Source organism: Daucus carota, chromosome 3 (assembly GCF_001625215.2).
Source record: "Daucus carota subsp. sativus chromosome 3, DH1 v3.0, whole genome shotgun sequence".
Classification (NCBI taxonomy): domain Eukaryota; kingdom Viridiplantae; phylum Streptophyta; class Magnoliopsida; order Apiales; family Apiaceae; genus Daucus; species Daucus carota.
Genome location: NC_030383.2, coordinates 54,239,616 through 54,252,176, shown reverse-complemented (window position 1 = coordinate 54,252,176; position 12,561 = coordinate 54,239,616). Strand labels below are relative to the sequence as shown.

The window sequence follows — 12,561 nt, the reverse complement described above, 5'->3', positions numbered from 1 at the left end:
TTAAATATCCGCCTTTTGACCTTTTGGCACGCATGTTAAAGTGCTTTGATTATATAGTTAAAAAAGTTACTTTTGAAACTTTCTTTTTCTGAATAAAAATATTATATCAATACTTTTATTCAAAAGAAATACTTAAAAATAACATTTCTAGCTATATGGTCAAAGCACCTTAAAATGTGTGCTAAAAAGTCAAAAGACATATATTCAAGAACGGAGGAAGTATCAAAAATAAAAATTATAGTCAACAAGTCTTAAAAGAACGGCACTCCAACCATAGCCACACCCCTTATCAATAATTATAACCAACCTTTTATAGATGGTTATATTTGTTGATACACTATAAATCTGTAATAAAAATTTGAAGAAAATTACACATTACTTTTATTAAACTGATAGATTCTGTTTATAGCCAATTCATTGAAGATGTCGTAAGAATATTACTATTATGAAAAATAGCCAGAAGCCGACAAAGATACGGTAAGTAACATAAATTAACAAATGACCATGGCCATGCCTCATCACTCCAGCAATTTTGAAATTTTGTGTCAAGCATTTCACATGCAAGAAAATATAAAAAATTAAAAGCAGTGTATGGGAAAGGACGAAAATTAGGTGCTTGTATACGAGTAATCTTAAAACCGAACTCGTGTCTAGAAATGTCTTGATTCAATAGTTGTTGATCCTTGATAGTCAATTTCTTATTACCACAACCTCGTCCTGACGTCATACGTGAGCTGTGCATGAATTTTCCAGTATATATACACGTACAACAGACTTTATCTTGTCAAAACAGGATCAAAGCTTTATACTACTACAAATCTACAATATCATAAACTCAAGCAAAGTATCTTCAGTTTGTTCTGGTCGTGTTTATTATCGATATTATTAAAGATCAGTCATGTGGCTATTGGGATTTAACGGGCCATCTGGGTTCTCAGCTCGTTCCACTGCTGAGCAAGTCACTAAAGGAATCGATGGAACTGGACTTACTGCTATTGTTACAGGTCTTCTGTCTTTCTTTTTATATACACAGTTGCGGAACCAAAATTCCGAAATAGTCGAGCTGGTTTTGTGTGTTTTTATGCTCATATTAGTTCTTTTCTATTTTTGTGATTTACTTCCCATATTTGTTTAATTGTGATAAAGATCATGATTATATAGGTTATATAGCAGAACAAGTTTGAAGACTCTTTAACTTACAAGTACATATGAAGAGCTGTGTTCAAAGAAAATTAATTTTGCTTAATTGATCTAGGCAGCTTGGTACACGTTGAACAGACTATGTTACTTTATGTAGTTGTTTTAATTTGACTAATATAGTCTTGTTGCTTTTGCTGAGAACTTAAATGTAAAATATTTTTGTTGTGATTACATGAAATAGATGCGATAATTACTATTGTAAGATGAGCAATTTTGATGGATACACGGATAGCATTCGTTATGTACTCTATACGAAGCCTATTGATCTATTCTAGTGTTTTGATTCATTAGACCCTCATTTTGATTTCTAGTATGAACTATCCGCTTCACGTTTTGAATTTGAATTTCTAAAAATGAGTGAAGTATTAGTCTAATAGTGAAGTTAAACGTGCTGAGAATTTGGTACTTACTCAGTGTTTACATCCTACAATTTCAGGAGCATCCAATGGTATTGGAATAGAGACTGCACGTGTCCTCGCCTTGCGTGGTGTACATGTGATTATGGGAGTGAGGAACGTTAAAGCTGGAAACAAAGTTAGAGAGGACATACTCAAGAATATCCCCAATGCTAAAATTGATGTCATGGAAATAGATCTCAACTCAATGGCGTCTATAAGGAAATTTGCCAGCGAATATATTTCCTCTGGTCTTCCTCTGAATATCCTTGTGTAAGAGACTGTTCGATTGTGTTTAGTGTACTACGTATTTCCAGATGTTCTTTTTATAGAATTTGTAGCTATTATAGATCACATTTGACTTAATTTTACCTTTGGTGTTCATAGCAACAATGCAGGGATTATGGCTCCTCCATTTACACTATCAAAGGACAACATAGAACAGCAGTTTGCAGTTAACCATTTGGGTATGTTACATGTATATCTGTGTAATTTTCTAGAATCTTATTTATAATATTGAATACCTAAACTTCAACCTTATTTTTTTTCTCTTAATCTCTTCTAGTATTTTGTAAGGACCCCTCATACTATGTAGTAGCCAGCTGAGGTTTCACTGTTTTTTTTTAAGTCACTGGTTTGATGCAATATATCTGAACACTGCAATTATTAAGAAAAAAAAGACTATCTGCACCCTGCAAAAAACGGAATCTTGATAAATTATATGACTTCAATGCAAGCCTATCAATTTTTGTATTTTCCATGAAAATGTTGGACCTAAGTTTTTTTTTTTTTGGGCAACTTTAAGAAGAAACAGTTTCACTTGATTATAGTTGATGTAGTAGAAGTCCTTTCAGGAGCAGAGCACTTCAGTACTTTACTATGAAGTCTGTCTTAGAGTCATTGTAACTCTAAAGTTACCTTTTTTTTCTACCCTTCCCACTTACATGTTTATGATAGCATTTAAAACTTCTACAAAATATTTTATAGCCTTTCCTTGTTAAGGTCCCTTCATTTATGACCTAATTTCTATTAATTTTCCATGTTGATTGTGCATAACTAAGATGTTCTATTGCCATGTTCCAGGTCCATTTCTTTTGACGAATCTCTTGTTGGACACCATGAAAAAGACAGCAGCTACTAGCCAGAAAGAAGGAAGAATTATTAACGTTTCATCGGAGCTCCACCGTTATGGGTACAAAGAAGGGATCCGTTTTGACAAAATTAATGATGAATCAAGGTAAATATTCATTTTATTATGCAGTCATAATACTTGTGGACAGACATAGATGATTATTTCCTTCATGTGTTAAAGTAGGACTTCTAATTGCAATTAGAGGTAATATATCATTTAAAAGCACAAGATTTTATCTTTTTCTTTCCAACCACTATTCATATCCTTGTGAATTTAGAATGACAAGTAAAGTGAGATGTATTTTCTTTCCTTCAGCACATGATTATGTCTGTATACGTAGTCCTCAAAGCTTTGATTACTAAGTTCAATTTTTTTTCTGTTCCTCAGCTATGATGGCAATCTTGCCTACAAACAGTCAAAGCTTTGTAACCTATTGCATACCAACGAGCTTGCAAGGCGCTTGAAGGTAATCTCTACTCTGGTTAAGACCAAGTTAATCATTTTTAAATTTAGCCTACATCAACATAATACCAATGACAGAATTATTTTCTCTTGAAACTAATATTAGCTGCCAGCTAAAATGATATTCCAGGACCGAATTGAATTGGAAGGACAATACCATTAGGTTCTATGGTTACAGCTTGAGCTGTACAATGTGATTAGTTCATGTTCAGAAAACAAAGAAACTTTGAAATAGATTAGCTTGGTGGCTATTCAGTTGAGATGGATGTGGTAGATTAAATGTGTTATATTAAATTTCTTTTCTACTGTTCATCAGGGAGAAGGGGTGAACATAACTGCAAATTCTCTTCATCCTGGAGTCATTGCCACGAATCTTATCAGTCACATGACTCTTCTCAGCTGTAAGTACATGAATGAAACATTTCTCCATATAATTAGTCATATACAAATAGCTACTAGCATTTTCAAACATAGTCATTAAATATTAAAGATTTGTTTCCTTACTAAATTGCAGGGGTTTCTACTATTGCACAATATGTGACCAAGAACATTCCCCAGGTTGGTTATAAAATTTATGTTTTTTTTGCACCTAGCTTATATAAACCAATGTTTCCCAAGACCCCTAATCTGTTTCTCTACGTTATTCATTTAAGGTAGCATGACATAATTTAGTAACAAATCCATGTTGTTTACAGGGGGCAGCAACATCATGCTATTTGGCATTGAATCCCAAAGTTAACGGTGTCTCTGGCGGATATTTTATGGACAGCAACCAAGCTGAACCAGGCTCTTTGGCTAAGGATGAAGAACTGGCCAAGAAACTGTGGGATTTCAGCTTGGAGTTGACAGCTTCCAAGTAGTTAGCTTGTGACACTAATCTTGCTACTAATCTTGCTGAATCAAATTTTGTTTGAGACATGTATTACCTAGTTTTTTTTGGGTTTTTTTTGTTTGTGGTTTCTTTTAGATAATTTGTTCTAGCTGTTTGTTGAATAAAATAAAAAAGAGAGGAATAAAGAACCAACAGGATGCAACTTTTTATACCTTTTATGTTTATTCCGGTTCTCCAATTTCTATTTTGAATGAATGTTAGAAAAATGATTTTTGTTAATATTGTGATGGAATTTCCACTTGCAATATTTTGATCTCGTTTAATATACAGAACATGTGATAATCATGATTTTAATAACTTAAATGGAGGAAATGGCAGGTCAGTTCATTGAAAAAGTTATAAACGAATACAAGCCTGTTTTCTTTGACCAGGGTTTAATAATTTGGACCTTAGAGCATCTCTAACTAAAATTGCTTAAAATGATAAATTATCAAAAGTATTATTTTTTTATTTTTTTTCTTTCGACAATTTTTACATAAAAATTTGCTCCAATAATTGGTATCTGAAGTTGCCACATATTTTGTACAAGTGTAATTATAACAAGATAAGAAACTAAATGACTTTAGGGTGATTTATACACTTTTTTTCATTCGATAAAGGTGTTAAAAGTTGGTAACTTTACTTTGCACTCTTTCCATTGCAATGAAAAGCTAACAATACCACTTTAGCAATCTTTTTGATCTTAATAAGTTAATACTACTATGTATAAAAGGATATCTCATCTTGAGGACAACATTCAAATTAGTTAATACTATCATGTATAGAAGGATATCTCACACGGGGATAACATCCAAATTTGAACTACAGTCGACTTAATAATTTATTATACCACATGATGATGTTTAGTTATTTGATTATAAAATTATTATTTATTTTATGTGCGGTTTATTTATAGTGTGCTAATAAGCCATCTAATTATAAATATGAATGACCACGCGGTTACGTCAATTTACATCAATTAAATTACACTAGGGAATTATGCCCGCGCTTCGCGTGCGAGTAAATTATTAAAATTTTCATTAAAATGAGGTCTGAAAATAAATTAAATCAGTATTAACATTAGATTTTCCTGACCAGGCTCATCAATTTCAGACATGTAGACATTTATGAATGCGGGTTTCCTGACGCTGGAGTTGATCTGCTGATGCTACCTTAAATAAATGAAAATAATGGAATATGATAAATGTTCCAGCAACATTATGGTTATGCCTTTCTGCAGGAAGAAGCAATATTATAAATTCTACTTCTGGTATGCAAACTGATAGATTTTAATCCATAACATATCTGAAAAAATCGGATCTTGAGAGCATGATACCTTGATGATCAGCGTTGGCATTATTTGACTGCGTAATTCACAACTATAATTGACTTTGAATTTTCTTATTTCTCTTTTATATGAGATTTAGATTAAATGCTTTCTGAAAGAGATAGAGTAAAATTTATTAACTTTTATCTTAACATTGATCTAAATTAGAATATAAATTATGAAATTTAAAATCATATACCTACTGAAATTTTTTATGCGACTAAAAATATGAATTTTATGGATAGAAATCAAACTAAACAATTCATGTATTAACATAAATGAGGATGATTCTTTTTTTCCAAAAGAAAAATAAAAATTAATCCGATCACATTGGAAACAAAGTACATAATCATCAGGTCATATTCACTTAATATTGTTATCCACCTGGTAAATCCACCTGAAATACTCTGGACATTGTTGTGCTGATAAATTATCGGTGTCAGCATATTTCTGGATTATTAAGTGGACATGTCTGTGTGGTGTTGCCATCAGAGCACTATGTAACTGATGTCGAGCCTAGTTTCTGACTCTTGTATCCGAAAAATGAATTACCTGTAAAAATGGACTGAAGAAAAAAAACTGCAACTTTGTAAGAGTAAATAAACTGTGAAATTGAACTGTCAGTAACTTGTTTAAATATGGAATCATCGTGTAGACACTTTAGTTACAGTACTACACTCACTGTTAGAGTTCCTAAGGAAAAAATTTATGATACTGTAAGAACATGTTAGTTCTTATTCTTTGGATCCAATAGAGGTATGACTTAACTCTTTATTAATAATAAGAGTGCCTCCTCATTCAAAAGAATAAAGATAAGGTTGCGTATATCTTACTCTACTCAGACCCTTGCTGTAGGTTTGTTTGTTTATTTATGATTTTGAGTATGATGAGTCATGACTTATCATATAATGAGTTTAGTCGGAACCTAAAACTTATGTATCCGGACTCGACCTAAAATGTTCAACATACATATGTGTTTGAATGTCGGACTCGGCAATAATTTGACAATATTACATATTTTTGGTCTAAAATAAGTGTCGGAGTGTCCATACCCATCTTCGAGTGTCTGAGTGTCCGACCGTCCGACACAGGTTGTCCGACACGGGTACTCGAGACAAAATGAAGTGTCCGGACAACATACCCTAAAACAGTAGCAACCTAGCGGTAAACGTGTTATTATCTTATGCTGAAATGACCTTAGGTTCGATCATCATTCACCACATCCAAGCCAGTCAAGAGAATTAGCATAAGGAGTAGAGACAGGGAAGCTTACAACATCTAGCCTCCTACACTTTGCAGGCTCCAACAAACATAAGAATAGAAACCAGCGTGCCACTTGTAAAGGCTCCTATTTTCAGTTTGTGCACCATCATTTTCGAGTAACACGGCTGATGTTCACTCCACCTGAACTTAAACCTGTAAGCAATGGCATCAGAAGTCTCATCATATCTAGAGTATTTCCAGAGTGGACAGCAATGTCCAGAGTATTTCAGGTGAAAACAAAGTACATAATCATATCAGGTCATATGAACTTCAGTGCTCTGATGGCAACACCACACAGACCTCTCAATACCAGACTAAAAACTAATCAATTTTTAAAACAGAGGATCAAAGATACACAAACATACTTTATCCAAATGCTAATCAATTTACCTGTAAAAATCTTTAACTTGAGTGCACCTGCAAAAACCTGCAACTTGAATTCACTGCAAAAACCTGTAACTTGAATTTAACATGCTTCTCCGAAAATCTTGCTGCTAGTGTTAATTCCCGATGCTTTAGCAATTTCTTCATGCCTTCTTGACTCGAATCCTGTAAACATTATAAACACCTCGCTCTAAACACTTAGTAATTGGATCGTAATTGTGAATTTTAATTGAAAAATTACAATCATGATTCTTATAATTCTTGATTATGTTGATTTTCCGGACTTGAGTTATATTTGCATATAATATTAAATTTAAATTTGAAAGTGAATAAAAAACTACTTATATAATAATCCTAAAAATATATAAATCAAGTTTATAATTTAATAAAAAGTCATTAAAAATAAGGAGAGTAATTTCTTTAAAAGGAAATATCTATAATATTAAAATAATTAGTTGATATATTTTTTATGGATTGATAAATAAATTAATACATAATTATAAATATTACATTCCAAAATTTTCCTCCATTTAAAACTTTACCAAACTTCAAAATTTCTATGAAAAAAATATAAATCACACACAACCTTTTTTTGCAGCAACTAAAGAGTAGCCTCAAGCATACAGGAGATTATATGTGTTCAGTAATCAGGGACAATGCCAGGGAAGGTATTCAGGTGTATATGCATTCAAAGGAATTTTTAAGCCAGAATGACACAGGGAAGTTGTTACAGCAAATATTGAGACTGAAAAACCATGTAGAATGAATTCATGTGAGAAAGGAAGGAAAATTGTTTGGTGTCTTTATCCAGACAGGATGTTGCTGCAGCAAACTCAATTCAAGATATCTTCGGTCAAAATGCTTTAACAGACTGCACTATATTCTTATAGATGTTAATCGGAGCAACTCTACAGCCATGCTGGTACAACTCCTAGGCATAACCAAGTACCAGGCTATTACAGGAAATCATATGGTCCAGAAAACAACCTTGATTAGACACCGGATACAAAACCAACAAATGAGCACCAGAGGAATAACAACCATCCTTGATGGCCATGAGTTGCTCTTCTCTCATCACTAATAGGACAATCTAGTATCACTAATAGGAAATCATGCTTGATTTTAAATAAAACTTGTGAATGCTCGATATAATGCTTATTATTTATGTAATAAAAGATCATTGATCCATGTAATTGCAGGGACAGTGCAACAAATCCAGAAGGATTATCAAACAATTAATATATTTTGAATGATATCCTCAAGTCATTGGTTCCAAACTTGTAAAGCAGAGGCAAGGCTAAAATGTAGATCCATGATTTCAAACTTGTAATATGTAATTACCTAGATAAGTTCAAAAATTGTAAAGCAGTCAGTGCCTCCATGTAAATATGATAATAGCTAAAGAAAATCATAAAATTTCAATCAGTGCCTCAGTCTAGTATTTTTAGCATATTAATCACAACATCAATATCTTGGATAAGAGCATTTGATAAAAGTTGAACCAATTTTCTTGAACACGCAAAATTTTTGATATGTAACTGAATCTATGTCTTAGGTAAATGTAATCTGTTACACCAGAACTACTAAAGGAATAAATATTCATGTAGTGCTATGGAAGAAAATTAGTCATGGGTTACGGATTGTGGATAATAACCTTGATGTTCAAATAGAAAAAAATATCCTTAACTCTCTACACATATGCAGGACCTCAATTCAGAAAATAGTAATAACAAAAGGGTAAGAATTAAATAAGAAAAATGTATATTACCTACAGTACACAGTGGATGTTCCAGAAAGTTGAATTAAGAAAGGTCAGATTCGAAATAATGTCTGTTGAGTCTGTTGACATAACTTTGTTGACTGGCTAATGATCAGATTTCTGAAAACAATGCAATATATTCTAGATCCCATATAAGAAATAACCACCAAACCCAATCCGCAATTTCAAGTCAGCAATACCCTACATACCTGCATATGAGTGTTCCTCTGGGTCTTTTCACATTGATATTAACGAACTGAGCACATACATGAAGATCATATTTTTAAGCGTGGGGATACCTGAATCAAGGTCCCAACTGAAATTGTCATTCAGTATTGTAGTCCAGATTTTTGAGTCCCATGTTTTCCTTGCATTTTCATTTCTTATCAGTGCATCCTCAAGCAGAAAAGAATTGATTCTCTCAAATGAAAATCTGACTTGAATTAGGATAGAAGGAGTCTCAGGTATTATTTTAACAGGTTCTTCCATAATGCACAGCACTGACAAAACTGAGAAAAACTGTTCTTGCACTGACAAAACTGAGAAAACTGTTCCACCATCACAAATGCATCACAAATGTATGTTCTAAGAAAACTCGTGTAACCACAAATGTTAGAAACTATAAAACTTAAGCAAATCACACCCTAATGAATGTTAAATTTATAAGATAGGACAAAAATTGTAAACGTGAATTACAAATCACTTGCACTAACTAAACCAACACTAATTCTAGCAGGCGGAGCTTCAGAAGTGTAAATAGAGCGGTCATCGAAGCAAATCCCACAACCAAACCTACAAATATTCATCCCAGCTGTATAGCACCAACAAAACATAGAATATGAGCTAGCAAGATTGGTTGATTTCACCCATTTTATCATTTACCCATCAACAAAATACAGCTCAATAATTAAACCTACTATATATAATCTAAGTTTCTAACGATAGTTTCCTTCACATAATAAAACTAAAACAAAAAATTCAACTGAGTTTCTGAAAAAATATTTTATTTTGAATTAAATTTTTTTAGCTTGAATCGTTCTTTTCTTTTTGAATACATAATACATAATCATACAAAACTCACTGTTAATAGGCTGAAAATAAACTGCAACAATGAAACAGATTCCATGCAAAAGAAATATAAAAATGAAATTAAAAATGGAAAATGCATTAAGTTTACCAGGTCGCTTTAGCCAAATTTGCTCAGGTTCCAGAGCAGTTGTTATAATGAGACGGTAATTTTCTTTATGTTTGGCTGAAACAGAGCTTTCTACAATGCGTGGATCAATCCGAGTCTGATTACTTTTTAAATTAGTAAATGGAGGTATCTATACACCTCGATCTGGAATTGTTGCCAGTCAAGAAAATTAAAACATATATTAAAAGTAAAACACTTTATCAATTACTGATAATATTAACAATGGAAGCTGCACATCGTCCTACTCATAGTTGACCATTACAACAGACTATGCACAGAGCATGGTAAATATGTGTGTGAATTTGGAATGTCAATTATATTGCTTGGCGTAGTATAGATAATACCTTCTTTAGTTAAGGTGTGATGGTTTGACACATTTGGAGAATGGCTGGCAAGCTTCTGCGCATAGAGCTTTTCTATTCCAGGACCTCTTCCTCTACGTTTGGCAGCTACATTTATATAATATATGTGTGAAATTCGTTCAAGTTATATTTATGCCCGCAAAAGAACTACATTAAACATAAAACAACGTTACTAAAATACTTCTCTCTGCAGAGGGTTCAGAAGTGAACCTGTTGGTCTTCTGATGATTCTTTTTAAAATTGCTCCTCTTCTTGATGGCCTTTATTCAGAAACTCAAGTTATGAGGTTAAGATTTTAGAGGTTTTACCCATAGAAATGACCCCACTTTACGGATCAAGGTGACGATGGAGCAACGTGCATAATTCAAATCACTTGCTGGTTTACCAGAAGTGTATGATGCATCTTTAAGCCTTCAGTCTAAACTTCCACTGCCTTGCCAGCTCAGAAAACAATATTCATTTGGCTTAGATCATTTACAGTAGACTATTAACAACACTCTTAAGTGAGTTGGGAATTAGTAGCTCTTAGCAATTTAGTGTAGATTTCAATATGTCTACTCGGAGGACGCCAATAGAAAGGCATTTTAAACATGTACTCCTTCTCAAATACTATTTTAATGAATAAATAAAATATTTCCAAGCCTGGTGAATAGAATGTTTCAATTTCTTAATATGTCATGCTTCTTCAGTTAACTAACACCAAATATTTAGTATTGTTTTGGAAAAAGTGATGTAATTTTATTTTGAAAAATTATTTAAAATTACTTGAATCCAACCTGTGGCTGCATTGGTAGAAGGCATCACGTTTGTGACGGTAGAATCCAACACAGAGCCAGGGCTTGGATTTTGATCAAAATTGGACAACCGGGCACGCCTGATTGCTGCAAGACAAATGAAAGATCAACATTGGACACAGTGAAGTGACTCTAGAAAGAAACATAATCTGTGAATCCATAGCCAGCAAGAATACTGTCAAAAACCACTCTACAAACCCACACAAGAACTCTTTGACAGCAAGCAAAGAAATTATGTTTGAATTTTGAAAAATTAAAAGCATAGTCTAAAATTAAAAGCATAGTCTAAAATTATGTTTGAACTCACATTGATATGATGCACTCTGATCAATAGTTGATAGAGGGACCTGACTCGTGGCTGCAATGATAAAAAGCGCAGAATGACCATGACGGTGTAAGACATCGATCACAAATCAACAATTGCACACAATGACAATGCGCGGATACTATTCTTACCTCTGCTGTTTTTGTCGAACTCTGACGAAGTGCCGATGGTCCTGGATCTCTTAATGATTTCAGCGCGTCTTTGTAGGAACAAATCCAGAGCATTTTCAGAACCTTGTTGACGAATACCTGCCACAATGTGTCGGTTATGAATTGAAAACACAAACACGTGGTGTTCCTAAGCTAAAGAAACACGGCTCAAATGATGAATGTGAGGCAATTGTTTCGCGAATACCAGCAAGTGAAGCATCTGATTGATTTTCTTTGTTCCTCTTCCGACCTACACATGAAAGACAACACATGAGTCTCGCACACACGGAGGTGCAAAGCACAATTAAACCCATCCTATTGCAAAATCATGCCTCTTTTGTACGAACCTGAGCCTGACAAATTAATCATCGGCTGCTGCGAACGTGAATCCATAGCCAGCAAGAATACTGTCAAAAACCACTCTACAAACCCACACAAGAACTCTTTGACAGCAAGCAAAGAAATTATGTTTGAATTTTGAAAAATTAAAAGCACAGTCTAAAATGCATCCCTGATTACGTGCAGTTTCCATAATGGAAGAGAAGAAATCTGTATTTAGCAATCAACACAATCAATCGGGAATTAATAGGCGCGAAGAAGGCAAGCTGGCACTATATCAGTTGGTTATCTAGCCGGTTAAGAGGTTGTCAATGGGTCGCGCAAGATAAGTAACATAGGTATTTTAGTATATAGGAATTGGGTAAAACATGGGTAACCCGTGGGTATAAAGGCAAAACGGGCATTGCACACATTAAGAAGATATAGATTAAATTTGTCAAATTTAATGTTTATTATTTGCTACTAACATTTCATGTTTAGTTTGATGGAACTACTTTGAATGATAATTGAACATGAGATACTTTTTTCTATTAAAATAATAAAATGTCTCCAGGTGTGGCTATACATATAATTTGTCACATTTTTAATAATTCATTTGTAAAAT

General features: G+C 33.3%; 2 protein-coding genes across 10 annotated transcripts; one reads left to right on the top strand and one right to left on the bottom strand.

Annotated features, from left to right (window-relative positions):
• The first annotated feature begins 777 nt into the window (after positions 1-777).
• Positions 778-4,232, top strand: LOC108211237 (short-chain dehydrogenase TIC 32, chloroplastic). Its single transcript, XM_017382777.2, has 8 exons — positions 778-1,004; positions 1,637-1,868; positions 1,983-2,062; positions 2,679-2,832; positions 3,115-3,193; positions 3,506-3,590; positions 3,704-3,747; positions 3,885-4,232. Exons 1-8 carry the CDS (start codon positions 899-901, stop codon positions 4,047-4,049), a joined length of 945 nt encoding a protein of 314 aa, XP_017238266.1. The 5' UTR covers positions 778-898; the 3' UTR covers positions 4,050-4,232.
• A 1,403-nt stretch (positions 4,233-5,635) lies between these two features.
• On the bottom strand, positions 5,636-12,295 carry LOC108211413 (uncharacterized). 9 transcript variants are annotated; one of them, XM_064089429.1, is made up of 12 exons: positions 11,966-12,295; positions 11,824-11,868; positions 11,601-11,717; positions 11,452-11,502; positions 10,561-11,231; positions 10,333-10,437; positions 9,971-10,132; positions 9,093-9,211; positions 8,803-8,913; positions 7,041-8,111; positions 6,661-6,803; positions 5,636-5,952 (listed from the first exon to the last, which is right to left on the bottom strand). In XM_064089429.1, exons 1-5 carry the CDS (start codon positions 12,009-12,011, stop codon positions 11,089-11,091), a joined length of 402 nt encoding a protein of 133 aa, XP_063945499.1. In that variant the 5' UTR covers positions 12,012-12,295; the 3' UTR covers positions 5,636-5,952; positions 6,661-6,803; positions 7,041-8,111; positions 8,803-8,913; positions 9,093-9,211; positions 9,971-10,132; positions 10,333-10,437; positions 10,561-11,088. The 9 variants fall into 9 exon arrangements, with proteins under 9 accessions (XP_063945499.1, XP_063945498.1, XP_063945501.1 ...); XM_064089428.1 differs by having other exon boundaries at positions 7,041-7,199; XM_064089431.1 differs by having other exon boundaries at positions 5,636-5,966; positions 7,041-8,913.
• Between the last annotated feature and the right edge of the window lie 266 nt (positions 12,296-12,561).